The following is a 27,149-nucleotide window of genomic DNA, read 5'->3' as shown; positions in this document are numbered from 1 at the left end:
CCATCTGACACTGTACCACGCTATCACAAGATTATTGGTCTTCCCCCCTTTAAATTTTTTCAATTAGAGTTGACATTCAAGTGGTTAGACATTTATTTAATTTATGAAGTGATCCCCCACTAGTACCAGCTGGCACTATACAGAGTAATTACCATATTATTGACTATATTCTCTATGCTTTACTTTACATTCCCGTGACTATTTTGTAACTACTAATTTGTACTTCTTAATCCCGTCACCTTTTAATTCACCCCCAAACCCCCTCCTGTTTGGTAACCATCAAAATGTTCTCTGTAGCTATGAGTTTGTTTCTGTTGCGTTTGTTTATTTTATTCTTTAGATTCCAGTTAAAAGTGAAATCATATGACATTTATCTTTTGCTGTCTGACTTATTACACTCAGCACAGTACCCTCTAAGTCACAGATGGCAAGATTTCCTTTTTTTCTAAGGCTAAGTAATATTCATTCCATTGTGTGTATGTACCACCTTCTTTTTAATCTATTCATCCATGCAGGGACACCCAGGCTGCCTCCACATCTTGACCGTGGTAAATAATACTGCAGTGAACATGCATTTTTCCCCTCAAAGTGGTGTTTTGGGTTTCTTCAGATAAATACCCAGAAGTGGGATTACTAGGTCCTTCGTTGTCTCTTGTTATAGCCTTTGTTTTAAAGTCTATTTTGTCTGGAATATGTATTGCCATCCCAGCCTTTTTTGCAGCTGTTGTTTGTTTCCATTTTCATGAAATACCTTTTTCCATCCCTATACTTTCAGTCTGTGTGTGTCTTTTGATCCAAAGTGTATCTCTTATAGGCAGCATATGTAAGGGTCTTAGTTTCTTATCCATTCAGCCACCTGTATATTACCTTTTAAACGTAAATATTTAAGTATCCTTTTTTTAAGGATACCACCCTTTGTATAAAAAACTGAAATAATTCTATTATAACCCAATAATACTGAGAAGGCTTTCATTTTTAATTTGCAATCAAGTCCTCAAATTCCATGTGAATTTAAAACCGACTTGTTTTTCTAGCTGTACATACCACTAATCTCCTCCTTTTGGTTGTCTGGGATAGCTTGCTAAGCTCACCTGCAGATTTACTGAAGGCAGAGGAAATGTTTTTATTCAGGAGCATCAGAGAAAACCAACAGTGGTTAAGTGAACCTAGCAGGTAATACCCCTGTGGCCCTGCCTTCTGATTAAATACAGGCCATTCTGTTATAAGGAAAAGCGGATGTGATTGCACCCTGCAGCCACATGGTGATATTGGAGGGGCAAGGCTGGCATCACTAGCCTTCTGTTGCTGGTCATCTGGGGAAAACCAGGCAGTCAGCTTACCCTGTTACCAATGGGTGTGAGCAGCAAACTCAGAAGCAACACACCGGCCTCTCTGCGTGCTGGAGTAACCAAGGCCGAGGTGCTCAGGGCATGAGGGGCAGAGGCAGGACTTACCTGATATCCACTGTGTGTCAGGTGTTGTTCCAAGCTGTTAACATCCTTTTTGAACTTTACTTCCAATAACCCTGAAACTTAGTAGTTCAAAAGATTGAAAAAAGTTAAGTAAATAGACAAATGCCATTTTCATCAGCTATGGTAATGCTGGATGGCATTATGCTTACAAGCGTTTCCACATAAACCTTCAATATCTTAAATAGACCCTACTTTAGATTAGCCTCTCTAAGTGGATTAAAATGTATGTGGGTGAAGAGAGCATGATATTTATGGAATGACTATCTCAAAGGTTAGTCACGGTATTAGTCACTTATCCACATCATGCTGAAAGTGGCTTCACTCAGAGGGAAGCTGGGCTTTGAAGCAGCCAGATGTGGACTCTAATCTAGGCTCTATCACTTACCAACTGTGTGGCCCTGAGAAGCTGGTTAGCTTCTCCGAGCCTTGTTTCCTCGGCTGTAAATTAGAGATAATAGTGCAAGACCATTGTGAGAATGAAATGAAAATGATGAATTTATGCAAAATATTTAGTGGATAATGTATTAGCTTATATGAAATACTCCATTCGGTCCACCGATTTTATAACTCTGTTTATGCTCATCACGTGTAGGTGCTATTCTAGGCATTTGGGAAACATTGGTAAAGAAAACAAAAAAAAATTAATTATTGTTGGAGCTCTGAATTATTGATTAAGAGCAATCTCTGATACCAGACAAAACTGAGTTTGAATCGCAGCATTTCCAGATGGGTGATCTTGGAAATTTCTTAATCTGTACAATGGGGATAAGACATACTTTGTGGCTGTGGTCAAGATGAAGTAATATATCAAATGCTAAGCACTTGTGGGCATGTAGAATGCACAACCAATGGCAGCAATGTATTAATTTTATTACTGTTAGTACTAATCCTCCTAAGAGCCCCGGGAGGAAGACATGGTTGTCATTGCATGGTAGAGAACCTGAAGCTGAGTGACTGGGGACTTCCTGGGTCGGTAGAGCTGCGTGGGGATGGCATCTGATTTGAAAGCCTGTCCTCTTTACCTGGGGCTGCCTTCCAGTGAGCACACAGACGGCTGCACTGTCTACCTCTGTTACTCTGACGAGACTGGATTTTGGGAATATCTATTGGCAAGTGTCAGATCTAAGGAGTGTGTAATGTTTTTTCTTTCCTTTGTATGTCTCTGTGTTGTTTGATTGATGCCGTCTACTTATAAGTTTAAAGCCGTTTCACATCTTGCCTTTGTTATATTCTGAACTCTCCACCTTATGACATCTTCTCAGAATCTGTATTGTGGTTTTTTTTTTTTTTTTTACAAGGTGAAAAGGGGTATTAATGAGATGGATAGCAATTTGGAGCAATGTCCTATGGCTAATATATTACCTTCTATTGAATTGTAGAAAGGCTTACTTCAGTACACTGAACTTGAACCTGGGTCCTCTCACTTTTCCGAGTTGTGACTTTTCCATTCCTGCCTATCTCTGATCTCTTTCTCTCTTATTGTCCTGTGAGTTGACATGATGCCTACATCTTTAAGAAGAATGGATCATGTCAACAACTCATAGGTCAACAAGAAAGTTGGGTGCATTATTGGGCATATTGTACAGTGAACATTTATTTGGAAGTTGAATGTATCTCACATGTGAACTGAATGTTTCCCCCTCTGATAATGCTCTGCTTAATCACAAAAATCATTTGCAGAAAAAGCTGATGTTGTTCCAGGGATGCTATGTCAAAATTCAGAATTTTCTCTCTTTCCATGTCCCCAGACCCAAATCAAGTTTAATTTTCATTCTCTAGTTGGAAAAACGGAGACATAAATAGCTTCTACTTCCATTCCTGATTTTTTATTAGAAACTAAATATTAATACTAAAAAGAGAGTCATCATCCACAGCCAAGTGTACAGTCTTTCCGAGACTGGTTTTGGTTAAGGGAATTATCGGACAAATAACATGTTTTTTTAATTGTAAGACCCCCCACAATTTTTACATTGTCAATATTTGTGAAGTTAGACTGCCCCTAATAATGGACATATCTATTTAATGAAGTAGTGTTTTCTTTCATTCCCAAAAAGCTGTTATTCCATTGGTGATATAACTTAAAATCAGTGGTTTCTTAGACTCATAATACAGTAACAAGTATTTCTCTTTTTCTTAGTGGGGCAGCTTCCAAAGGTAAGAACCTAGAAATATCTGGGGCCTTGCCACTTCGGGAGCTTAATTAAGTCTAAAATCATTTTGCTGTGTGATATTATAAATAGCCCAATGGAAGACTCACTTTGGAGAGCCCCCTGTGAAGCACTCACCATGCACTGCTTTCCTCATGGATAAGGTGCCTTGCTGGAAGCTGCAGACCTGCAGACCACCAGATCCTGAGGCTTTGAGGCTGATTTTCTCTGGCACAGTGCAGTGGAGACATGAGGTCAACTTTTGGAGATCATCTCTTTTGGAGATTTCCCTGAACCTATTTTACCAGTTCCTTTAATCAGCAAAAATAATAATGGTGAGAACATCGAATAAAATATTCGATGTATTTATTTTGGCCGGGTTTCTAGGTCTTTACAGTTTTAAGGTGTGTATTTTTATGCCCTCTGTAATGTTGCTAGGGCAAGAATTACAATTCCTATTTGTAGATGGAGCAATGGAGGTTCTGGAGTTTGTGACACATAGATGGAGAATCAAGGAAATACACCTAGGTCTTTGAATCCAAGACGGTGAGGGCTGTAAAAGAGGATGGGTGTGGACATTGGGCTCATATCTCAATTCTTCCACCTACTGAAGGTGTCATCCCAGGGAGCAGCCTTGATTCTCGGCATTCTGAGTTTGCTCATCTGCACAGCTGGGATAATCATGCCTGCAGATTACAGATAATCAAACCCGTGCTCCAACAGGATCACAGATGATAGCAGCCCCTTGGTGAAGGCTCAGTGCGAGGGAGGTATCATTATTTCCATTATTCTTTTTTAGAAATCACTTAGCCTGAAGGAACATTCAGCTAAAACCTATTGCTGATCTAGGAAATTAGATGGTTAAAGAGCATCGCACACTGAAATGAGCCACGTGAACGTTAGAAAGTGCTATTATTTTGCCATAAGGGTGCACTAGTTAGAATGTAAACTATGCTAGTGAAACAAAGATCCGAGAAGTCACACTAGCTCTGAGGAAACTGTTTGTAAATGGTGTCTTTTAACTTATTACCTATTTAGAATGATAGCTGTTAATTAGGTTGCTCCATTAGTTAATTGGCCCTTTTCCTATTCTTTAGCCAGAAAGACTGTGCCAACAGTCTTGATCCAGGAGCATACACAAGAAAACATTTCCCTATTCCCAGGAAAATGAAATACTCATAAACGATGAATTTTAAAAAATTCAGTGGCCAGAAAAAAATGTGACAGCACAGCCATCCAAAATTCTGCTTTAGATGAGAGAGGCCTTGGTTCTTTGTCTCAATCTTCAGGGGCAATCCCCCAAACTAGATTTTTTTATTGTCTATTTTTGCCCACTCCTTTACTTGTGTGTGAGAGGTGGCACTGCTGAGTTTTGCTGGGGAAGAGGGTAGAGAGAAGGATTTCAGAGGGTGCTTTATTTTCAGTTCTTTAAGTTGGCCATCTCTTTGGGCTGATGACACCCATGGGATTAACCCTTTCACGTCAAAAATGGGGGAGGTAAAGGAAGCGGGCGAACTTTGGCGGGGCAGCCTGGTCTGGGCAGAAGAATTCCCTGCCCTAAGGAGGACAGAGCCGCGCTTCCGCTGATGGCGCCGACCGGCTCTGAGACCTGAGTACGTCCCGCGTGTCGGCAGCTGAGCCACGACCAGCACAAGGTTTCCCAACAAATGCAGCTCCCGCGTAGTTACTGCGGAGCTAAGCGAGGGCGCCAGGGCCCGCTGCTCAGAGCCGGCCCCCGCGCCGCATTCCACCCCCGCTCAGAGCCTGCAGGGGGCAGCCGCAGGGAGCGCCGGGCCGGGCCGCGCACTGCCACGTGTCCCACTGCCCCGGGCGTCCCTGCTTCCGAGAGCCGCGAGTCCCGCGGGCGGCAGACGCGCTCCGCGGGCGTGTGCTCTGCGCGCGGCCCCCGACTCGCCGCCGGGCGGGGCGGGCTCCCTTCTGATTCCCGTCGCTGTTTCCCGGGAGAAAAGGCGGCCGGGGTGGACGAGAACCAGCTCCGGGAGCGGTCCCTAAAGTGTGCTCTGCCACCCGAAATTGTGTGACAGCGGGGCACGCCAAATTGGGGGTGAAAAAGGGAACGGGCGCGTGGCGCGTCAGCGTGCGGGCGGCCCGCCTGCCCCGCCTGCCCCGCCTGCCCCGCCACGCACGGACGCCACAGCCGCGGGGGAGCGCCCCGCTGGGGACCGCCCACGCCACTGGGCGGCGCGCGGACACGGCGGTTCTCGGGGCCGTGGTTTGTGCGGCGGCTTCGGGGGCTCGTCCCCCCCCCTCGTCCCCCCCCCCGCCCCTCGAGGCGCGCACTTAGGGAAACGCCGCTTTCACGCAATGGCCTCTCTTGAAATGAGGAAATAAAGCTCTCAACTGGGCTCAAAGGGGAAATTGGATATGTTAGTCGAAAGACTGAGGTTGTTTATTGTTGTTATTGTTTTATCGTTATTACTCGGATGAAGCCAGGGTGAAATTCTTATAATGTTACAAACCCCATGAAAATATATTTCCCACTCTCTAGAAAGAGCTTATTTTAAAAATGTTATTCTGTTAAAAATGTCATTTGGTATGTATTTCACCAAATGTGATTGAATTGTATACCTTTTTAAAGCCTCATATAATAATTACAAATGAGAAAATAAAATCTTTTGTCAGTTTTGAACTTTGGTTTAGAAAACATGGCCAAACCCATTAGTTCAGCATATTACATAAATAGATTTCTCTGTTCAGATTATTTGGGGAAGAATATGCAGATACCAACTCTCTGATTTTTTAGATATCTATGCTGAATTTTCAACAAAAGGTCTTTGATTCTTATTTATGCAAAATGTCTTAATATATTCTATTTTTGTATTAAAATGACATTCTGTACATGTGATTTTATAGCTTTAAAAAATCAGTATTTTTTTTTTTTAGTAAAAATGCAAAACTTGCGTGAAAGGAATCATCAGTTTTATCATAGTAATCACCCCCAGGGAGAGAAAGAAAGGAATGGGAGAATGGAAGGAAGGAAAGGGAGGGAAGGAAAGGAATGGGAGAAGAGGGTGTTAAGGCCTAAGCTGTAACAGTAAGGTTTTATTTCATTTAAAAAGCAAGACAACTGAAGCTTATACAGAAAAATGTTAATATCTAGGTGGTTGAACAAGGATGCCTCTTGTATTAATTTTTTGAAAAAAATATTTTTTAGTTTTCCTATACATTTAACACATTTCAATATAAAAAAGTGCCACAAAAGAGCAGATGTGAGACTCCCTAAATTCCTGACCAATTGGCTTTAGCTAGAAATGCCTGAGGCACTTCATCTGATCTAGTCACATTGTCAAAGTTACACACTTTGTCTCCTTTGGAAAAGGGTTTGAAGTTACTTTTACAAATGTAGGCAGCTATGGTTTGGTTAGTTCTCCTACACAGATCTAGTAAAACCCACAGAGGGGATCAATGGATACTTACTGAATAAATTCATTATATCTCATCCTCTGGCTGAGATTTACTTTTGTTATAACTTAATCTCTGTTATAATCTTTGTGATTATAACTTAATCATCTTGTAGTGCTTTTTTTCTCTAAAAGATTCTCATCTTTCTATTTAAATTATGTGTTGAATTACTTTAGTAACCCATAGTTCAGAGTCAATTGCTTTTTATTTAATCCTAAAAAGAATAGCTATAACATTGATGTATTGATAAATTAATAGAATTTATTAAATGCTTAAGACATCTCAGGCACTGTGCTAAGCGCTTTTCCTGCTATTACACATACAAAAGTATGTGAGAAGTCTTGTCAGTCCTGTTTTACTGATGAGGAAACAGTTCTATAACTTATCCAAGACCACAAAGCTAAAAATGTGTTCCAATCAGACCTGTTTCCTTCAAAGCCCATGCTCTTAGCTACTCCGTTGGCCTTCTGGAGATGTTTATTTAGCTTACTAGTATTATAATTCAGAGGAACATCCCAACATAAGTATCATGTTTCTTCAACTCTAAGACGTCTATTTTCACCACATTTGAAAATTATGATATTAGAAGGGCCTTCCGTTGGTGTGCAGAGACATCGTGCTAGTAGCGTTCTGACTCCCCATCTGCCCCTCTCCAACCCAGAGCTGCTAAATAGAGGAAACTCACCACGCATGGTTTTGCACTGCCAGGGCTGTATTATCTAAGCCACAGGGCACAGGCTTCTGTCAGCATCAGCATATTGTTTTCCTTTAATCACGACCTTGTGATAATTTTAGGAGGCAGCTCCTGTCCTACAGCAAATCCTTTCGCCTCGCCAAATCAGCTCTGCTTAGCCATTGTTTATTCATAAAATGGTGTGTGTATTCGTGGGGAACTTAGATGGGTAAGTCCTTTTAAATTTTCATTCTTTTTATATATTAAAAAATGTAATGTTGTTTAGTTGTTTTTTTTGTTGTTTTACTTGACTGGCTCTTTAAAGACCTAAGGGAGGGTCTTTGTCTTGACTTATTGCCACTTAAGAAAATTTCACAGTGGTTGAGAACTAATTTCATCAGGAAACATTCTGAGCTTCAGTTAAAATGTAAAATGCTTTCTTTAGCCCCAGGATAAAATAAAATTTCATTTGCTTTTACTTTTCTGCAATAATGCCAATAAGGAGATATTGCCAAGGGCATTAGGGAAGCCAATTCTATAGCTGAACAAATCGATGATAAATCTACTTGCCAAATCCTGAACATACCCACTGAATGAGTGTTATGAACACACACACACACACACACACACACACAACACACCCTCTTTCACACACACACACACACACACACACACACACACACATATACTCTCACACCCTGAACTATCCAGGGTAAGGATGAGATTTCCCTAAAATAACTTAGTCCTAAAATAAATAAAATACTAAGATTCTCACATTCTCAAAGTCCTCAGACACACAGCGGGTCTGTGTGCATAGTTGTGAATTGAAAACAACATAGCAGCTTGACTAACAACAACAGGTAGCACCGTTCTTAGTGCTTTCATCTTAGAAGCTGATGCCATTATTCCCATTTTTCAGATGAAGTAACTGAGGCACAGAGAGGGTAAGTCCACTGCTAAAGGTCTCAGAGCTGATGAATGGCCATTTGGTTCCAAAGCCCATGTTTTTTTGCCTGTATACTGTACTGCCTCTTGCTGTATATCCAAAGCAAATATAGGTTTCCAGAAAATGCTAGACAAAACTCTAAACCATGATGATGATGGTGGTGATGATGATGATAATTATAGCAACCACTTATTGAGTCTTTAACTGTGTATTTAGGCAGTATGGTAGGCTTTTTCCACACATTATCTCATTTAACCTTCATCATCTAGGGATTTAGATTTTATTACCCTTATTTTATTGTGAAACTGAAGCTCAGAGAGCTCAAGTAATTTGCTTAAGGTCACAGAGCTAGTTATTGGCTGCTTGGTAATTCGTACAAGTCTATAGCTTGCCCACTGCCTAGCTTCCACACTTGAACGAGTTCCTGATTTGGTAAGTAAAGGCAACTAGAATGTTCTTCTCAGCACTGTGATAGTCATTATAAATTTCATGATCACTAATTACCAATAGAAAACTTGCTACCTTTCCACCTCAGAGTGAAGTTGAGTATGATACATCTTAAGTTGCCTTAACATCCCTTGGTAAGGTATGCACTTTGTGGCTTTAGACGGTAATATTTCTGTTAAAATTAATCACTCTTTGGAACAATGTCTGACTTCTGAATTAACTGCAAATGAATGGCAGGATCAGAAAAGTATAAAAAATGACTGAAGTTTTTCCTCCATATTTGCTCATAACACTAGTTGGAAAAAAAGCAGAAAACAAAAACCCTTAAATATATTGAGATTTCCCATCCCTTTAAATTTACTGAGATCCACTAAATGGAAACATAGTTAGATTCCAGACAAAAGAGCAAAACTGCAAGTCCCAGGGGGTGGGATTTCTTCCTGTTGAGAGTGGAATGCCAGAAGCCAGGAGCCAGGAACCTGACTGGGAGATGCAGGCATGTCTCCCTGTGGGGGGCGGCGGGCATCTGCCACCTGGGACCCCTTGCCCAGCGAGCATGAGCCCGAGCCCGCCTCACAAAGGCTGCATTAGAACTTTGAGGATGAGGCTCTGGTTTAGGAAGGGCAAGTCATTGCCTCAAAGTCACACAATGAGAAAAAGGTGGAGCCTAAACCCAATCCTGGGCAGGTCGAAATTCAGTCAGGGTTCTTTAACTACTGGGTTGGCCCAGCGTGGTTTCCAGGTAGGCAAGAGACTCCTAGCAGTGGAGATGACTTCTCTATATGCCTACCTCACCAAATTATCAATGGAGTAAAACATGCTTTTCAAACGTACATTTAGATTTTAAGGTTATTACTTCCAGGTGAATTTTCAAATATGAAAAATAGTTAATGTCAAGAACTCAAATGAAAGAATCCCCAAATATATTGAGAGTTTTCTTTTTGTGCCTTTTCTGTGGAGATTTGTAAGGAATTGAAAATGGGTTGGGTACAGTCTTTCTCGCCCTTCTTTTCTGGTGTAATTCGACTACTTCATAAGGCCCGAACCAGTATCTTTGTGCCAGTAAATGCAGGGCACGCACCTTTTTCTGGGAAGATAATCGTGATTAGATTACAAACATTAAAAAACAACAACACAAAGCATAGTGCTACTTGAATATGACCAATTCATCTACTTTGGAATTGTGAGTATCCTGGTCTCTTCTGGCACTAGGAAGAGGACATGATGCCACTGGGCACGTTTCTAAAACTCTCAGACAAGACTTCACGAGTGGGAAATACTGATGTCTCTGTAAATGTAATTTTTTTTCGCTTTAGGAGGTTTGTGTACAATATCAAATCAATTATCAAAATACAGTTTGTAAAATAAAGAAATTTTAAATAAAATCAACACTTAATCACTATATGGAGATTAGCTTCTACTCTGAAGCTTGTTTCCTTATGGGTGCTTATGGGCTGTGAGAGCTGCCTCTGGGAAGGGCGGCAGGCAAGGGCCAAACAAAGCTAAGGTTGTAGATCTACCCCCTGAGAAGGGCATGGATTTGTAACTGGCAAAATGATTAGCTATTAAATTATCAAAAGAATGAACTCCTAATAATTCCTTCTAAACAGTGAAGCATTTTCTCCATCACAAATTCTCAAGTGGTGGGGCACAGTGGTGCCCTTTGCTTGTACACTGGAACAGAAAAGTGAGAGGGAAATACACATCAGTGGATAAGGTTTCTATCTTGAACTCTTAACATTTACATCTCAACGGCCAGCGGCCTGGCAGGAATGAATCCGGGTGTTCTATTTTGGGCCCAACTCTAGGAAATAGCTTCCAGGACTGACCTGATCTGAGAATGAGTTATAGATATTATAACCAACTTTTCCTTCACACCAATACCCCATCCCTCCAGAAACCTTAATAGGCTTTTGAGAGCCTCCATTTAGAGCCGGCTGCATAAAATGATCCTTTGATGAAAAGGGATTGGAACAAGGGTTAAAGCCGACATTGAAAGGTGACTGTGGAGGGCACGGTGTTCATACAACCCTCCTTTAATATGTGTGGTGTGCACCTGTGATAAGATGATTCATTACTTGGGGCCATTCTTTGACAAGCTCCATCGTTCAGCCCTCGGGGTTCTGACGGGACAATCCTGCACCCGCCCAGGAAATATAACAAGGTCAGCTTTTTTTCCCTGCGACATAGATGGAGATGGTTTAGCTTATAATGCATCTATGTTTACTCTTTATGTAAAATAAAAACAGGGTTCAAGACATTGCAATTCCTGTTCTCCACAGAGCAGGCCAAGGAGGGCTGCGCAAACTCACTGCTGGCTAAATCGGGAGGAAAATCTTGGAGAGGGTGCCAGCTCTTTTTCCTTTGCGTTTATTCATTAGTAACAGCAACATTTGAGATGGAGGTGCGCTAGCCACCGAGGCTGGGCTCTGTATCAGGCCTTCGAATGGAGGGCACCCCGATACCATCAGCTTCAACTCTTGTTTGCTTTTCGTGCAGCCTTTCCATTTATTAGGAATGGAAGCCATCCTTATCTGCAGCTCCATCAGTATCTTGGTGACTGCAGTGCTGGCCCTTTAGCGGTAAAGGGATGGGCGCAATGCCCAGGATGGGAGGAAGCCTTGCTGGCCCTGGCAGACTGAAGTGAACCTCCAGGTATGAAGAGACCGCCCAGCTTCCCTGAGAACCAGCCAGAGTCCGGGCTCATGCGCCTGACTGGCAGTGGGCTTCACTCTAACGTACCCTTGCTCTTTGGTGCTTTTTATAGGACTTCTTCAGTCGTTCCCCATCACCTCCCCACACATTCAGAAATTGGCTTTATTAAGGCTAGTTTAGAAATCTTAGAGCAATTAGGGAAGGGAACTTACTAGTTTCCCCCATTACCCAAATTTAAAAAGAATGAAAAAAATAAAGCAAAACTGAAATTTTATTTTTAAAATTTACCTTTTTTTTTTAAAAAAGAGAATGCCCCATAATGAAAAGTAATTTCTTCAATTAAAGTCAGAACAGAAGTCACCATATAGAAATATAAACAAAATAAAACTTAGACATTCTAGGGGAAGGAAAAAAAATATTGCTTCTAAAATATAGAAAAACTTCCCAACCCTTCTCCTATTCTTGACATTGCTAGTAAACATTATTTATTTGCCTCGAATGGATGCGGTTACATATCACTGTCATGCAAAAGAAATTCATTTCCTTTCCAAGTTCCATCTGCCATAACAATTCACTCTTGTTCCCGTCTCCCACTCACCTGTCCTTGTGCATTAGTTACTAGTTGACCCGTGACCCCCTGAAGACTGGAGAGGGCATTGCCAAGGGCCTGTGAGCTTGCTACGGAGCCCATGGCTGCTGCTGCAGCCGCTGCAGCCTGACTTGCTAGTGGATTATTAACCAGCTGCAAAGAGAGAAAAGATGAGGGTAAAACCACTGAGAGAGGGACAGGTACAGCACACGCATGCAACATTCATGGGGCAAGGAAGTTCTTGCCTCAGCTGGCTCATGCAAAGGGCGGAGAACCCCCCAGAGGAGGCCTCGTGAACATTCCTCTGAAGCTGTGTGGCTTGGGGGAGGTTGGAAATGAGGGTAGAAGGAAAATATTCCCCACTAAAGTTGCCTGCTTCATGAAGCTTGGGTTTAGGACTAGCCCCAGGAGGGAGTGAGGTGGGCCAGTGAGGTCTTCCTAGGTGGAAAAATGATTTTGGAGAAGTCCCTGGCTTTTGTCCTCTAGATTAAATAAAACTCTAAGGGAATGTCTGCTTTCTTTGAGGTAACCAGACAGAATGTGGGGTTAAAGCAGTACGGGAGTAGGAGTGGAGGAGAGGAATAGATTTTAAGGAATTCTGCAAATGAATTGACCGTTTTATTTGTGAATTGCAGTTTCCATTACGGTCATATGGTAAGGCAGAGGCTTCACTCCACTCCTGTCTCCAAGGAGGAAGGAAACCGAACTCAGGAGAAATGGAAACCTCTGACCTCTGTGCTCTCAGAGTTTAGGGTTGGAACATTTTTGAGGGGCCTCATCCTGACCGTGAGATTCAAGGCCAATGAGAAAGGTCCTTTGGTGAATGGCCAGGATGATATCTGTTTGCTGTTTTAACTAATATATGGCATTCCGTTGGTCTCTTTCCTGGAACAAGACTGAAATAGAAGAATTTGATGGGGTGGGGGGGGGCACTCGAGGAGGTTATGGTTGCCAAAATCTGTCTTTCCATGGAGACCAATTCAATATTCTTTATCCTGCCAATTTTCCACACCACAGGTTTTCAGGCCTTCTGACCATGAGGCAGAAGTGTAGCTTTAACTAAAATCTGCATTTAGGTTAATGACTAGATATAAATTCAAGAAACATTTAAACTATTTTCACAGTATTGGTTTTGATACATGAATTTCATTTGTATTTATTCTAGGGTGTTATTTTTTCTCCATATAGTTCCTCTCAAGTACAACAATTGTTGTGTATAATAATGCATTTTCCATCACCAGTTCCCACATCCATGAAATTCCTGCGTTTTAGCAGGAACCTGCCAAGACTAAGACTTGGGGGAAAAAGAATTAATGCCATACTTAATTCAAGTCCTGGAAGCTCTTTGAAAGATGCCTCGTTTTTACTTTTACTTCCTCCATCCTTTATCTCAGTCTCTCTCTCTTTCTTTTCCTTCTTCCCTCAAAACGTATTTTATTATTTAATTACTTTGGAAATTTGCCTAGAATTTATATCATCTGATGAGGAAGGAAATACTAATTGTCAGAGGAACATAACAAAGGACAAGAATTTAATAATTCTTTTTTCATTAATGTGATATCCTTATCTTATTGGTTTCTTTATTCATTTATAATCAATTTTCACATAACTAGTTTTGCCGTGATTCCATTGACCCAGCACTTTTTTGAAATGAAAATCCATTTTAAGCTCATTATTTTATGTGTCTTTAGCCTTTATCTCTCCCCTAAAAGACAATAGTGATTTTTTTTCTTAAGGAGAAAAAATTCTCATTCATTGGCCTAAAGAGAAACCCTGTCTTATGCCAGATTACCACCATGGAATTTCAAATTTAGGTTGCCCTTAGTCTTGGTTTTCTGAGTATATTTTTATAGTGTGTATAAGGCAAGTAATGGTAATACTGAGAAAAATCCTTGTTTTTGGTTTGAGTCCTTAAAGTGAAAGAGTTCATAATTGTGTTCATTTTTCACTCCCAAAGTGAGGAGACCCCTTAAGAAATCCTTCCCAAACTGCTAGGATAGACACTGCCCAGATTGTCTGCCAGCTGCAAGGTTTATATTTCTCTTATGTAATACAAGTTGAAGTCATAATGAAATTCCTGAGTTTCAGGGAGATCTCAAAATAAGATTCTTAATTCTCAAAGAAAGATTAAATGATGTGCAGTTTGGTTTTAGTATTGAATATACAATTCTATCTATGAATTGTGGGTGAAAAATTTAAGACAGTGTATACAGAATGCTCTCTGAAGAAAATAGACCACGATTCCCATTTAATGAAGAGAAAATATTTTTAGAAATTGTAAGACATTTCTCTAACATCTAGGTCAATCAAAAATCCATGTAGGAAATTATGGAATTACTGTCTGTATACAATATATTAGTAGATTGACAATTTCCTACATTTAGGACACTTATCTGTTGTTCAGCTATAATCCCATGTATTTGCTGTAAATTCAGGCATTATATATAAAGGATAAACTATTGTTCTGAATATAAAACAAAGCAGATACTGAAACGTGGGCTCTGAGCTTTTGTGTTTTGGGGCCAGGAATGGGTCCCCTTCTACTGCCCTGGAAGGTTGCTTCAGCAACCACAAATGTACAGATTTTGTATATTTTTAATGTTTATTTCCTCTACATCCTGGTCCTAGGTTGAAACACAATTTGTTCTCTTTTTTGCTGCCTTTCCCTCTTACTGGAGCAAATGCCAACTTGATAACTCTTTTGTTTCCTATCCTGCATCCCTAGGTCTTTGTGAAAGGTGTATGAGCTCTGGGGAAACACCTGATGGCCCCTGGAGCTAGTGCTAGAACTAAAGGTGAGAAAGTGTATATACAGACAGCGGGTGCAAGTCAATCTGTAAGCTGATAGCATTCCAGGTGGACCATTGGGTTGTTGATGGATGCAGCTTCATAGCGATCTTTTGGCTTTCTGTCTGTGACTGCCACGGAGGGATGTAATATGCATAAGCTATGTGGCAGGGAGGGGGGAGGGGGCAGGGAACGGTGGGGAAACCACACGTTTTCTCTTCATTACCTCAGGTCATGTCACTCTGTATTGTCCCTAGTCATGTCATATTAGCAGTGTTCCTATCAATACTTCCTCTTGATTGGGGAGACTCAGGGTAGATTTGGACAGTAGGGTACTCAGGCACAATAAATGCACATAACGAGCATGCTAACGTTCTGGGACCAACTGGATATTTTGAAGTTTCTGCCAAGTTTATGCCTTCAGTTCTTTCACTGCCAATGTACCTAAACAACAAAGGATAGCCCAAATAAACTGACTACATTACATACTTGTGTTTTCAACAGACCAACTTGAAATACATGCTGAATTCTGCTGTGTGCTTTTTGATAAATGTGACAGCTCTCAAAGCAAAGATTTGCAGAGGGCTAGAGTTCTCATGTTTCACCCAAATGGATTCTGGGCCTTGAACACATCAAGCTATAGTTCTGGGATCCTCAGATAGTCCAAACACCTACTAATAGAAACACTAATTTCTTAAGTCACCCCCTCAAATTTTAGAGGATAAAATAACAGAATAATTTTAAAAAATGGTTTTGTATCAGTAAGGAAAGACCCCAGACTGCACAGAACCCTGTCCCTCCATTCAGGCAGATGAGGGCAAGCTCTGAAATCAGACTGCCTTGGCTGTGACTAAGTAAATCATGCCTCAGTTTCTCATGGGTAAAACGGGTGTAAAAATAGTACCCATTTTACAGATAGTGTTTATTCCAGGTGCACACTCACAGAGTCATGAAGGGAATTAAGTGAGATTCCACATGCACAAGTTTTAGAACAATACTTGGCATATATCACATTCTTAATAAATGCTAGCTATTGTCCTCACAGTTTCTATTAGGCATGAGGAGGCTGAACTAATCAGTGTATCAGAATTAGAACTGAACTCCATAAATAATATGAACCCAGGTAACAGTATTCTCTATTTTTATATTTTAACTGTATTCTGTAATTTTACTGTACTTATTTTTAAAAGAGTAGCTTGAAAGAAGATGTTAGCTAACTAACATTTTGAATGGGGCGAGTTTCATGATTAAAAGGCAAATGTGCTTTTTAATAATATTTCAGACTGGAGGACATCAGAAAGAAGTATTTAAAATAAGTTTTTCACCTGCTTGTCTTGGACCTCTCATATTTAATTATTTATAGAGAAAGTGCTGTTTTGATTCTGAGGCCAGGGCCAGTAGATGACAGACCAGCAAGAGAGACATTTCTAGTACATTATCCTCATACTTAGTTTACAGCATGTGTTAAATTTTCAAAAGGACACCCATTTTGGAGTTTAATTCCTGCCTCATGCCAAAATGTTGTGAACGAATCTATCTAACACTTGCATCTTTTGATAGTGAAGGCGTGCAGGTAAATTTATAAAACAATTTTCCTTAGGATTTGCAATAGTTTATTTCACATGTCAACCTGGATGGATATTGGGTATAATGAGAATAAATCCTACAAATTCCTAAATCTACAGTGCTTTGTGCACATCCTTGTTATCTGTGGACTCCAAATGGTAACGAGAAGAAAAACTTTGATAGTCTCTTCAGGTCTCACTTTTAGGTGATGTCATCTGTATGACATCAGGTAACTGTCACCAAGGGGTGATGCCACTAGATGAGGGAGTGGTGTCTTTCTCTAAGTCTTCTTCCATCTTCTCTTTCTCAGAAGGATGCACATCCTACAGCTTGGTAAAGAATTCAGGTTTCTTGAATCTGAGCATTAGTAGTCGCAATACTTTTTATGAACTGATGATGTTATTGTGTTATTATAACTCTTATTTACAAAAATATGGCAACATGATGAGGCAGGATAGCTATGGTATTACATTCCTGTGTTTATACCTTTATTCCAAGAGGGCCTTATGAATACAGCAGCTTCGAAACCTTTTTTGGAGCATAAAGGCCCATGATCTATAGTTTTATCATTCTCCTCATGAGCTATGTGGCTTTTATAGAGTATGGATTTTGGAGCAGCTCTTTTTGCTACTAACTTTTCAATTTGGAATCCTGAAACCATGGTGCAATTTGTTTTTAAATGAGGATGTTCATAAATGCTTTCATCACAATTCACTCCTTGTTTAAGGTACAAAGTGACTTGCAGTGGCTGTCTGGAAATAGGACAAACGTGGCTTCTTGAGTTCATTCATATACATTAGGTCTTTACTTTTCTTATGCTGTATATATGAAAACTGTGTCTCTTGGTTCCTTGGGAGTCTTTTAACCAAATCAGTACTTCCACTTCTTACCCTCACATCTTCTCTTAAAAGGTCAAGGAAATGCCAGCAGACAAATACTGGAAGGGTGGCCATATTCACTTCAACAACCTACTTGGCATGTGTTTTATCCTACTGGGCTTTCCCTCTTGGTCTCATGATTATTACGTGTTACAACACTCTCATTATAGTTAGGAATCCACTTTGTGACCTTGAATACCGAGCCAAACTTTGCTGCTTGCTCTCAGCCCACTGCCCTGTAGAGATGGCAACATGCTAGATGGGGACCATCCAACTTTCTGCCAACACAGGTCAACTGTATTATTTTTTCTACTTTTATATATATGCTTGCAACTTTCCATAATAGACATTTAAAAACATTTTCTTCCACTTTCCATTTAGTCTTCTCACTTGTTTCACAGCACTTTGAATCTGATAATGTATTACTCACTTGTTTTATTCTCTTTATTCCTCTCTCTAGAATATAAATTTTGGTCAACTGCTGTATCTTCAGCTCCTTCAACAGTACCAGGCACCCAGTAGGCTCTCAATCATCATTTATTGAATGAACATATGAAGAAGTGAGTCAAAGATCTCTGTGCCTGACTGGGACCTTGGTGAGAGTTTCACCCTTCGATATTTACAGAAGAGAGTAAAAATTTTGGAGGCAAATTTGTGTAAACTCTTCTTTTTAAAAATACACCACCACACTTTATAGTCTCTCACACAACGCTGGACCGACTGGCAAAAGCCTAGGATATGAGTGACACCGTCCTGATGTGTCCATTCATCGTGTGAGTCAGCACCAGCACTTCCAGCCTTCCTTCAGCTGCCCAGGTAGAGTCCCACAAGGTGAAAAGGGGCATTGAACAGTCTTTCCGACTAGTTGGGAAAACTCCAGGATATAAAACGCAAGAATGGCAGCATCTAAAGATGAAGATCCAGAGAGTCCATGGGCATCTTGCTCCAAAAGCCCCCTGACGTCCCTAGAATTGCATGGCTGGAATTGAACAGGGATAGAGTGGGGCAGAGGGCTTACTCTCTAGGTTTGATGTTTTTTTGGGAGCTGAAGGATAAGGTGGCAGTGAATGAGGGCCTTTCCATTTTTATCCTTGGGCTGTGGTGGAGGAGATGGAGTTGGGCGATGGAACCTACACCCCTAGCCCAGCCTCACAGACCAGAGCAAAATTCATGAAGACAGCAGGGGCGGGTGCAGAAGGATAGACTTATGGGCCCCTGGGAACAAGCAATGCTGCTCTGACGTCAGGTGATGAGGTGACATCAGTGAGGGAAGGGGCACGCTCTCTCTTTGTACAACCTCATTGTAGCGGGACTTCAGGGGCTCCTGGGGGCCACTGGACACAGGGTCACAAGTGAGACTCTACTCAGAGGTCACAGGCCCTGGACATCATTGCATCTATGAGCACATGTGGATATCTGAGAGAGTGTTCTAGAAGTACAGTGGAGAGAGAGGTAAATCCTGCAGGGGGCCCAGGGCAGGTAGTGCAGGATGATCGATGAGCTGTGCACCGAGGAAAAGGGGAGCCCTTGGAGGAGGGGAAGGAAATAAACAAATCCGGCCTGCACACTATGATTTGGTGGCAAACTAAAGAAAGCTCTCCAAAGGGAGGCATTTCTCTTTTAGTTTGAAATTTACTGGTAAAATAGTCAAGCCTAGAGTTGAGGGAAAAAAAATAGCTTTTAACTTAACCGGATACATTTGATTTTGAAGTAGAGAGGTCAGCATTATGGAAACACCAACTCTAAATCAGATTTCATCCAAGTTATATGTAGACAAATACTATGCTACCACAAGTCTACACATCTCATTTCCTTTTCTGTCTTGTCCTCCATTTAATAACCCGAAAATCTATCTTTTTATTGAGTTTCATGCTATTTTCTTACTTACATACAATAGTGCTACTCTTACCAATTGCCTGTTGTCATGGCACATTAGTTAGGTGAATTTGTTGATATTTCTGTATTTTTTATTCTATCATCCAGTTTAAACAAGTGATTGGGAGCACTCCTGTGATGAAAAAAAAAAAGCTATACTTTTTTTGTTTTTTTTTTAAATAAATTGCTGCCATGGTGCAGTAGTTGGTATTATTTCAGTTCCGGCCTATGGGAACACACAGCACACTTTCCCCACCCGTGCCTAATTTACTTAAGTTGCTCCCCAACACTTATTGAGTCCCTGCAGGGAAAGTACTGCTATGGAGAGCAGAAGAAAGATAAGAAATGATGAGGGGCTCAAAGAAAGACAAAATACAGTCTGTCCTAGGAAGCCTCAGGACGATTCTGTTCATTAGCTATTTCTCAATAACCATGGTGCAAGCTTTGAGCCAGGCCCCAGGATACAGAGTTGAACAAGGCACAGTAAGGCAAGAGCTTCTTGCCTTGAGGCACTTCCAGCCTCATCGATAACTGCTGATTTCCATCCCATGGAGCTGGTGCTGTAAGAAAGGGCAGGGGGAGCCCGATGAAGGGCTCTCACAAGGAGCCTAAGAACTGAATCTTAAAGGATGATTAGGAGTTGATTGGGAAGGAGCTGAGAAGGGGAGAGAAAAGTCTTCTCAACCACTGGGAATGGTGTAGTCACAGACGGAGGTGAGAGATAGCCTTGTGTGGGTGTGAGCCAAGAGGCTGGCATTTGGATATTTTGGGAACATGAAGTAGAAGGAGGGAAGTGTCAGATGAGGAGGTAAGGCATGAGCTTATGAAGGGAGGACTTCGTATGTCACTTTATCTGGCTTGTCCTTCATTCTGCAGGCAAGGGCAGAGGGACATGATCATTGAAATTGAGAATGGTCACTTTGGAGACAGAGTTGCAGTGGGGTTGGGGTGGGGGTTGGGGTGGAGGTCGGTCTGACTGGAGGCTAAGGAGGGCAGGAGGCCACAGAGCAAAGACAGAGGCAGAAGGCTGCCCTTCAGGAGAAGGGTGTGGCCTCTGCAGGCGGAAGTACAGCCTAGTTCATCGTTCACTGATTTAGCAAATATTGAGCATCAACTATATGCCACGTACAGACATTCTCATCCTCAAAATGCTTCCAGGGAGTGTGAGGACAGATACAGAGACAGATAAATTACCAGCCAATGGGGATGAACCGCGGTAGAGTTGGGCTCAGTGAGCCACGGGAACATTGGGGAACTGGCTAGCTCAATGAGGGAAGAAGAGGGGTGCCAGGGAAGCTTCATGAGCTCAACTGAGCTCAAACCTGAATAAACGATAGATCTACTAAGCAGAGAAAAGGGTGGAAAAATATGTGTATGGATGACGTGCATGTATTCATATGGAACAGAGAGTCTCCTGAGCAATTTCCACTGTAAGCTGTTGCTATGAAAGCACCTAAATATTTATAGCCTTTTGCAAGATTATGGAGATAGCCTTAACAGCTCTGCAGCTTGGGAAACAACACTAATTGATAGTCAGCAAGTCATAAATTACTTTCGTTTATTTTGTTAAAGGGAAATCTAAACTGCTGACTGACCAAATATTAATAATTGAATTTTGAGTAATAAAAACAAAACCATCATCTTTTAAAATACAAAATGTTCTCTTTTACAATTACAAAGCTGGATTATGAAGGACCCCCGTGGCATCGATGGCTATATCCACGTATGAAGACTGAGCTGTGAATTTTTATAAATTATGATATAAATTAATTATAAGGATTGTATTGGTTTAGGATAAGATTTCAGGTCTCTGAGAATCTACCCAGAGAAGATGGAAGTCTTTTATTTACATGAGGGCTATTTTACAAGTACTCCTGAATATGTATGTTTTCCATAGATACTAATTTTAGCATTGAAATGCAAGAAACTTTTCATAAGTCCAATCCGTTCACTTTATCACTTATAAGGAACAAAACATCTACGTTTTCTTCCTTCCACCCCAATAACCTGGTTATTAAAATATGCTTGTAGAAAATGTTATGCATAATATCTTGGTTTTATCCACTCATGGGCAAATGGAAAGCCTATTTAAGCTGTTACTGAATTTTATTGTTATGCATAATGGCTTGCTTGCCTCATAAAATTTATTCACTGAACAGCTGTTGTAGAAGAAAGCTAGTCAGAAGATATGCTATTCTTCCCAAAAAACAATACTACATTTGGGTCATGCATTATTTTTTTCCTAAGGACCAGCAGAAATCAACCTGTTTATTGTTGGCATACAATTGAACTTTTGAACATCTACTTTTCTGAATTCACAATAAGGATCAGATGTACCATTTAGACTACAGAGAGAAGAAAATGCCATTTCTGGTCACATCACTCCCATCTTTAAGTAGGTGTCCATATGCAGCCCTGGGTTAACACCTATGATGGTTCCTTCATTGTAAAGAGTACAGAGGTCTTTTCAACAGCAGCCTTAACCATATCAGATGCCCAGAAGAGAACTTTACCATTAGAAAAAAACAAATGGTCCAAATTACTAGAGAAAATACGACTCTTTAGAAAGAGGAGGATAAATATATGAAAGAGAAAGCAAAAAACATGACCAGAATGCTCAGAGGCAAATAAAATCTTTCTGTGCTCACAAAATATATTGGTTATAGGTTGTTCTAAAAACATTAAACTAGCAGTAAGAACCACTACCTGTAGGAGCCGTAAGCCAAGAAAATATAAAAAGTTGTATAGATCGTTTGGGATGTTTCCATTAATAAAACTGAACATAGGTTAAAAAACATAAAGCTTAATCTCACCAAGAGCAAGAGCGAGGCTGTGTCGGAATTTTCCCCATTTAGGCAGACGAGAGCAGAAAGTCGCTGACTGAAGAAACCAATCTACCCAATCAGGAAAGAGGAAAATATTTTACATTTTTTTGGCCAATACTGATAGCTATTGAGAGGATACTGGCTGTGCGTTTATAGGCAGAAACTAGGTAACTGGTGATGGAGGAGGGAATGTGAAATCAGTGGAAAATGGCACTTGGGTTCTCTTCCTGAGTCAGCAGCTAACAGGGCACACCATTCTGCCCCGCCTGAGCCTACATTTCCTTCTGAAAAATGAGAAGCTTGAACTAGATCAGTCGTCCAAAAATGGTCCTCGATGGACAGAAGAACCACAGCCGTTTTGGGGTCCTGTGTTACTGAGTTAGCTTTCCTTGATGAATGGCCCTGATGAGCATGGAGGTCTACCAACCCATCATCCCTCATGCTGCCCTGAGGCCTAGAGAAATCATGATTTCCTCCCTTCCCTGACAGCTCTGCGGGGTTTGGGTAGAAGGCCAGCTTCGGGAATACTCAGGTGCTCTGTAGCACGCTGGAAGAAAGTGCCTTTCACCCCAGAAATTCTCAGTGTGGGGTCCTGAGGCAATGTCAGCCTCACCTCATTCTTGGCCTTCACCCCAGACCTGCCGAATCAGAACTTGTGGGGTGGGAGCAGCGTCTGGGTTTTCATAGCTACTTGGTGATGCTGATGCTCACTAAAGCCTAAGAGCCTTGAACCAGATGATCTCTAAGCCTTTGTCAAAGAGTAAAATTCTATGATGATGCAATAAATTTCGAACAGTGCTATAATTTTTCAAGTTCTATTCCTGTAAGAGTTACTAAATAAATATGTTAAAAATGTTTCCTAAATCTGCTTTAGCAAGTGGGGAATAAGACTGGAAGTAAATGTTTATTTGGGTCAGGCTTATAGCCAGTTTCTAACGACTGTGCTGTCCCCTGACTTCCAGCCAGCTTCCAGAAGCGTAGTCCCTGACTTCCCTGGGCAGAGAAGGGCTATAACCTTTCCAACATGACCAGAGTTGTTACAGTGTTCTGTCATAGGGAACAGCAATAGAATTTGAAATCTAAAATAGATTAAAAAAATTGTTTTATTGGGGAATATTGGGGAACAGTGTGTTTCTCCAGGGCCCATTAGCTCTAAGTCGTTGTCCTTCAATCTAGTTGTGGAGGGCGCAGCTCAGCTCCAAGTCCAGTTGCCGTTTTCAATCTTAATCACAGGGGGCAGAGCCCACCATCCCATGTGGGAATTGAACTGGCAACCTTGTTGAGAGCTTGTGCTCTAGCCAACTGAGCCATCGTCCACCCCACTGGAAGCTCAGTGGCAGCTCGTTGTCTTCAATCTAGTTGCAGAGGGCGCAGCTCCCTGGCCCATGTGGGAATCGAACCGGCAACCCTGTTGTTCAGAGCTCGTGCTCTAACCAACTGAGCCATCCAGTCGCCCCCTAAAATAGATTTGTAATGAACTTCTGGGGTGATAACTTCATAAGGCATATAAATGTCTAATCACTATGTTGTGTATCTGAAACTAATATAATGTATGTCAACTGTGATTGAAAAATAAAATTAAAAAATACTTCAAAAAAAGAGCCATCAAGTATCAAAAGGAAATGTAATTTCTAAGAATTTATCACAATAAATTGGAAGTTCATAATGTCTTTAGAACAATCTGTTTTTAGCTTGTAGCTCTACGTGCTAGCAAGCAATGGTATTTTGGTGGAATGGTTGAAAATTATAGCAATTCCCAAAGTGTGTTCAGTGGAACTCTGGTCCTGGGATTTGATCTGGAATAAAAAGTTCAGAAAACACCACATGAAGTAATCACCTCTTCTTGATTTACAATACATCTTGGTGTGTGAAAGCTTCTGGAAGTTGTCCACAGGCAAGGAAAGCTGTTCAGCTTGTTAAACTCTGCATTTCCCCAAAACATCTAATCATAGTGTCTTTATTGCATGTAACACTAGCTTGTGTTCTATGTTACGCACTTAGAAAAGTTCGATGATATATTGGTTTGTTATCCACAGATTTAACAAATGGGCTAATACAATAAGCTTATAATCCACCTTGGCTAGGCTCACCAACTATATCTGAAGGAAGGACTTTATATTCCAAACTTAGTGCTCCACAAACCACTCTAGGCTTGAACAAAATTTCCTCTGGTGCTTTTGTTAATGTTCATGCAAATTGGTTTAGATAAGATTTATTGATTCAAAGAGAATCAATTCACCTGGAAAATTCACCTATACATCTGTATTGCCATAAAGTAAGCACTATGGTACTATTTCTCCACCATTAAGTGAGCAGGACGTTGTCTGATGGTGTTTTCATTATTACCACCAGAGATAGCACCTTGTACATCCCAGAAACGGAAGAGTCTGGAATGGAATGGAAATCAAGCACCTGTTAGAGAAGACACCATTAAGAAGGGAAAACTGAAAGATAGTTCTCTGTACTGGTATGTTGGGATTTGGAATAGGGCCATGTGTGTCCACGTGTGTCTGTTTTAAAGGCTATAGGTTTTTAACTTGATCTGTGACTGATTTGTTTAATTGTAGACTGAGAATACCACTCTATTATTTTCTATTGTATGTGCCCAAGTAGAAATTGCTAAACAGAGGGACAACAAATGTCCTCTAAGGCTTTCTTTTTGTTTTTTAAAACCTCAATGTTAACAAAACAAAAAAACACATGTTTTCATATATTTAGGAGAATACAGTTAAGAAAAAAAAAATTTTTTTTTTTTTTTGGTACTAAGAAGCAAATTTACAAATTTACATATGGTCTTCTATTTTTCCTTATTTTCTGTAACCATGGCATTTTTTTTTAACCTTAGAAATATTGGGGTCTCAATTTATTTGCACCTATACATCAGTTGCTTTACCTCACAATTACAATAAAGGCAAATGACTCAAAGATGTTGGTTTGGCTGTATCCAAAGTCCGCCCCCCCAAACAACAACAACAACAACAAACAAACAAACCAGTTTCCTGAAGACAAAATATAATTACTATAAATTGTGATTGAATCTTACAATTAAAAGCCTAGTTTTAAAATAAATCAATTTTATGTTTTAGAACTTGTCATTGACAAGGTTGTTTTGAAGCATGTCCAAATAAAACTAAAATGTGTAAAATTATTTTTCTGGGAAAAACATGATATATTTAAAACATGATATAATCATGTGTTATAGTCTTTTTCCTTAATTTTCACATATGTATGTAGAAAAGTGATATGGTATAGTGACTTGTATATTTTGGAAAATGAATGACACTATTTTTCTTTCTTATAGCCATTGTTACTAATATCAGTACCACAGATAGTATTATAATATTAGTAACTACATATTAGTAACTACAATATTATTAGTAACTACAATATTATTAACTATCTTAATAATAATAACTACAATATTAGTAACTACAATATTATTAACTATCTGTATAATATTAGTAACTACAGATAGAGTTCTCTGTGACAAAAATCTTCTCCAGAAGGCCCGGGAGAAGTCAATATGCTGATGTATACAGATATCTATAAATTGCCGGAGGAAAACAATAAAACTATGGTAAATAAAATCAGGAAATGCAGTGAAAATTGCATTTCATTTCAGATAAATTTTGAAACAATCCTATAATTTTTCTAAACATTTTTTAATGCATTTCCCTCTCATGAACTTTGTTACCTAGTATTCAAATAATAATCATGGAACACATTATAAAATACATTATCTCAAGTAGAGGTAATTTCAAATATAAAATGGGGTTAATGTACCAGCCATTAATTTAACAGGATAGATAGAAGATGAACTTGGCAGCAAAATAAGGGCTTTACTCAGGGAATTCAATTCACCATTAAGAGTCATTCCACAGCCAACTTTTTTTTGTTTAAGAATCATTTTGATGATCAAACAAGGATACCAATAGGACATTCAAACAATAGAGACAAGGAGATGACTTTTATTGATTGGGGGTCTGTGAGGACTCCTACAGAAGTTCCGGCCTCTGTTTCTGGGGTGGTCATGTGTTCCATGTAAGCTTTGCACAAAATAGTGAAACACTGTGCTGTGAAAACTGACACACAGTGAATCCTCGCTTTCACCTAAAGGCCTCTATATTCCTTTTTATATTAAGATTGAAAAGCATCCACTCTGGTCCTTTCTTTAAGGTTCATCACCTGAGGTATTATAATTTCCTAGGAATAACTGCTTCTGGTGTCCCTTTATTTTTATTTCATGAGTAAATTATATAAGTGGCTTTAGATGGATGAGCTGAGACAGGCTTTTGATGTGAAAGTCCTGGCTTTCCTCCTATGAACCAGGAGCAGTCTTAGAAATCAGATGAATATGCTAGATACGTGCACTCAGGGCCAGCAGCTGAATCTTAGATGAATTCTGTAACTTCTACATGTAGCTCAGTGCCTGACATTCAAAGGACTCTATCAATGTGTGACTGACGCATGATACTTAATGACTATCACCATGGTGGCCTAAGAGCAATTGTATCAAGCGAGACAACTGCTTTTGGCAGAAATTCTCTCCCATCTAAATGGAAAAAGTTAAACAACCACACCCAGGTGGTCAGTTCTGTTGTTTGGAGGCCGGACCCTCCACCTTATGGAGGTTCATATCGATACAATGTGTTCCCAACATACCAGCCTTATGCCAGTATTTCAATGCAATCCTTTTTTCTTTCTTTCTTTCTTTCTTTCTTTCTTTCTTTCTTTCTTTCTTTCTTTCTTTCTTTCTTTCTTTCTTTCTTTCTTTCTTTCTTTCTTTCTTTCTTTCTTTCTTTCTTTCTTTCTTTCTTTCTTTCTTTCTTTCTTTCTTTCTTTCTTTCTTTCTTTCTTTCTTTCTTT

The 27,149-nt window shown here is 40.3% G+C and overlaps 1 protein-coding gene and 1 long non-coding RNA gene across 3 annotated transcripts in view; one reads left to right on the top strand and one right to left on the bottom strand.

The window, feature by feature from the left end:
• Window positions 1–27,149, bottom strand: part of POU6F2 (POU class 6 homeobox 2) — a 361,096-nt gene that overhangs the window by 36,078 nt on the left and 297,869 nt on the right. The window contains exon 5 of one of the 2 annotated variants that reach the window (XM_081080022.1): window positions 12,362–12,505. The exons of the other annotated variant lie outside the window; for it this stretch is intronic. Within the exon in view, the coding sequence (XP_080936148.1) occupies window positions 12,362–12,505 (144 nt within the window). The remainder of the gene's footprint in view (window positions 1–12,361; window positions 12,506–27,149) is intronic. 2 annotated transcript variants of the gene reach the window in all.
• Window positions 7,813–25,906, top strand: LOC308510559. Its single transcript, XR_013995368.1, has 3 exons — window positions 7,813–7,944; window positions 18,044–18,399; window positions 24,636–25,906. It is a non-coding gene; the product is annotated as an uncharacterized lncRNA (long non-coding RNA).

Source organism: Rhinolophus hipposideros, assembly GCF_964194185.1.
Source record: "Rhinolophus hipposideros genome assembly, chromosome: 18".
Taxonomy (NCBI): domain Eukaryota; kingdom Metazoa; phylum Chordata; class Mammalia; order Chiroptera; family Rhinolophidae; genus Rhinolophus; species Rhinolophus hipposideros.
Note: the sequence above shows the minus strand (reverse complement) of the source record. Positions and strands in the feature narration are given on the sequence as shown.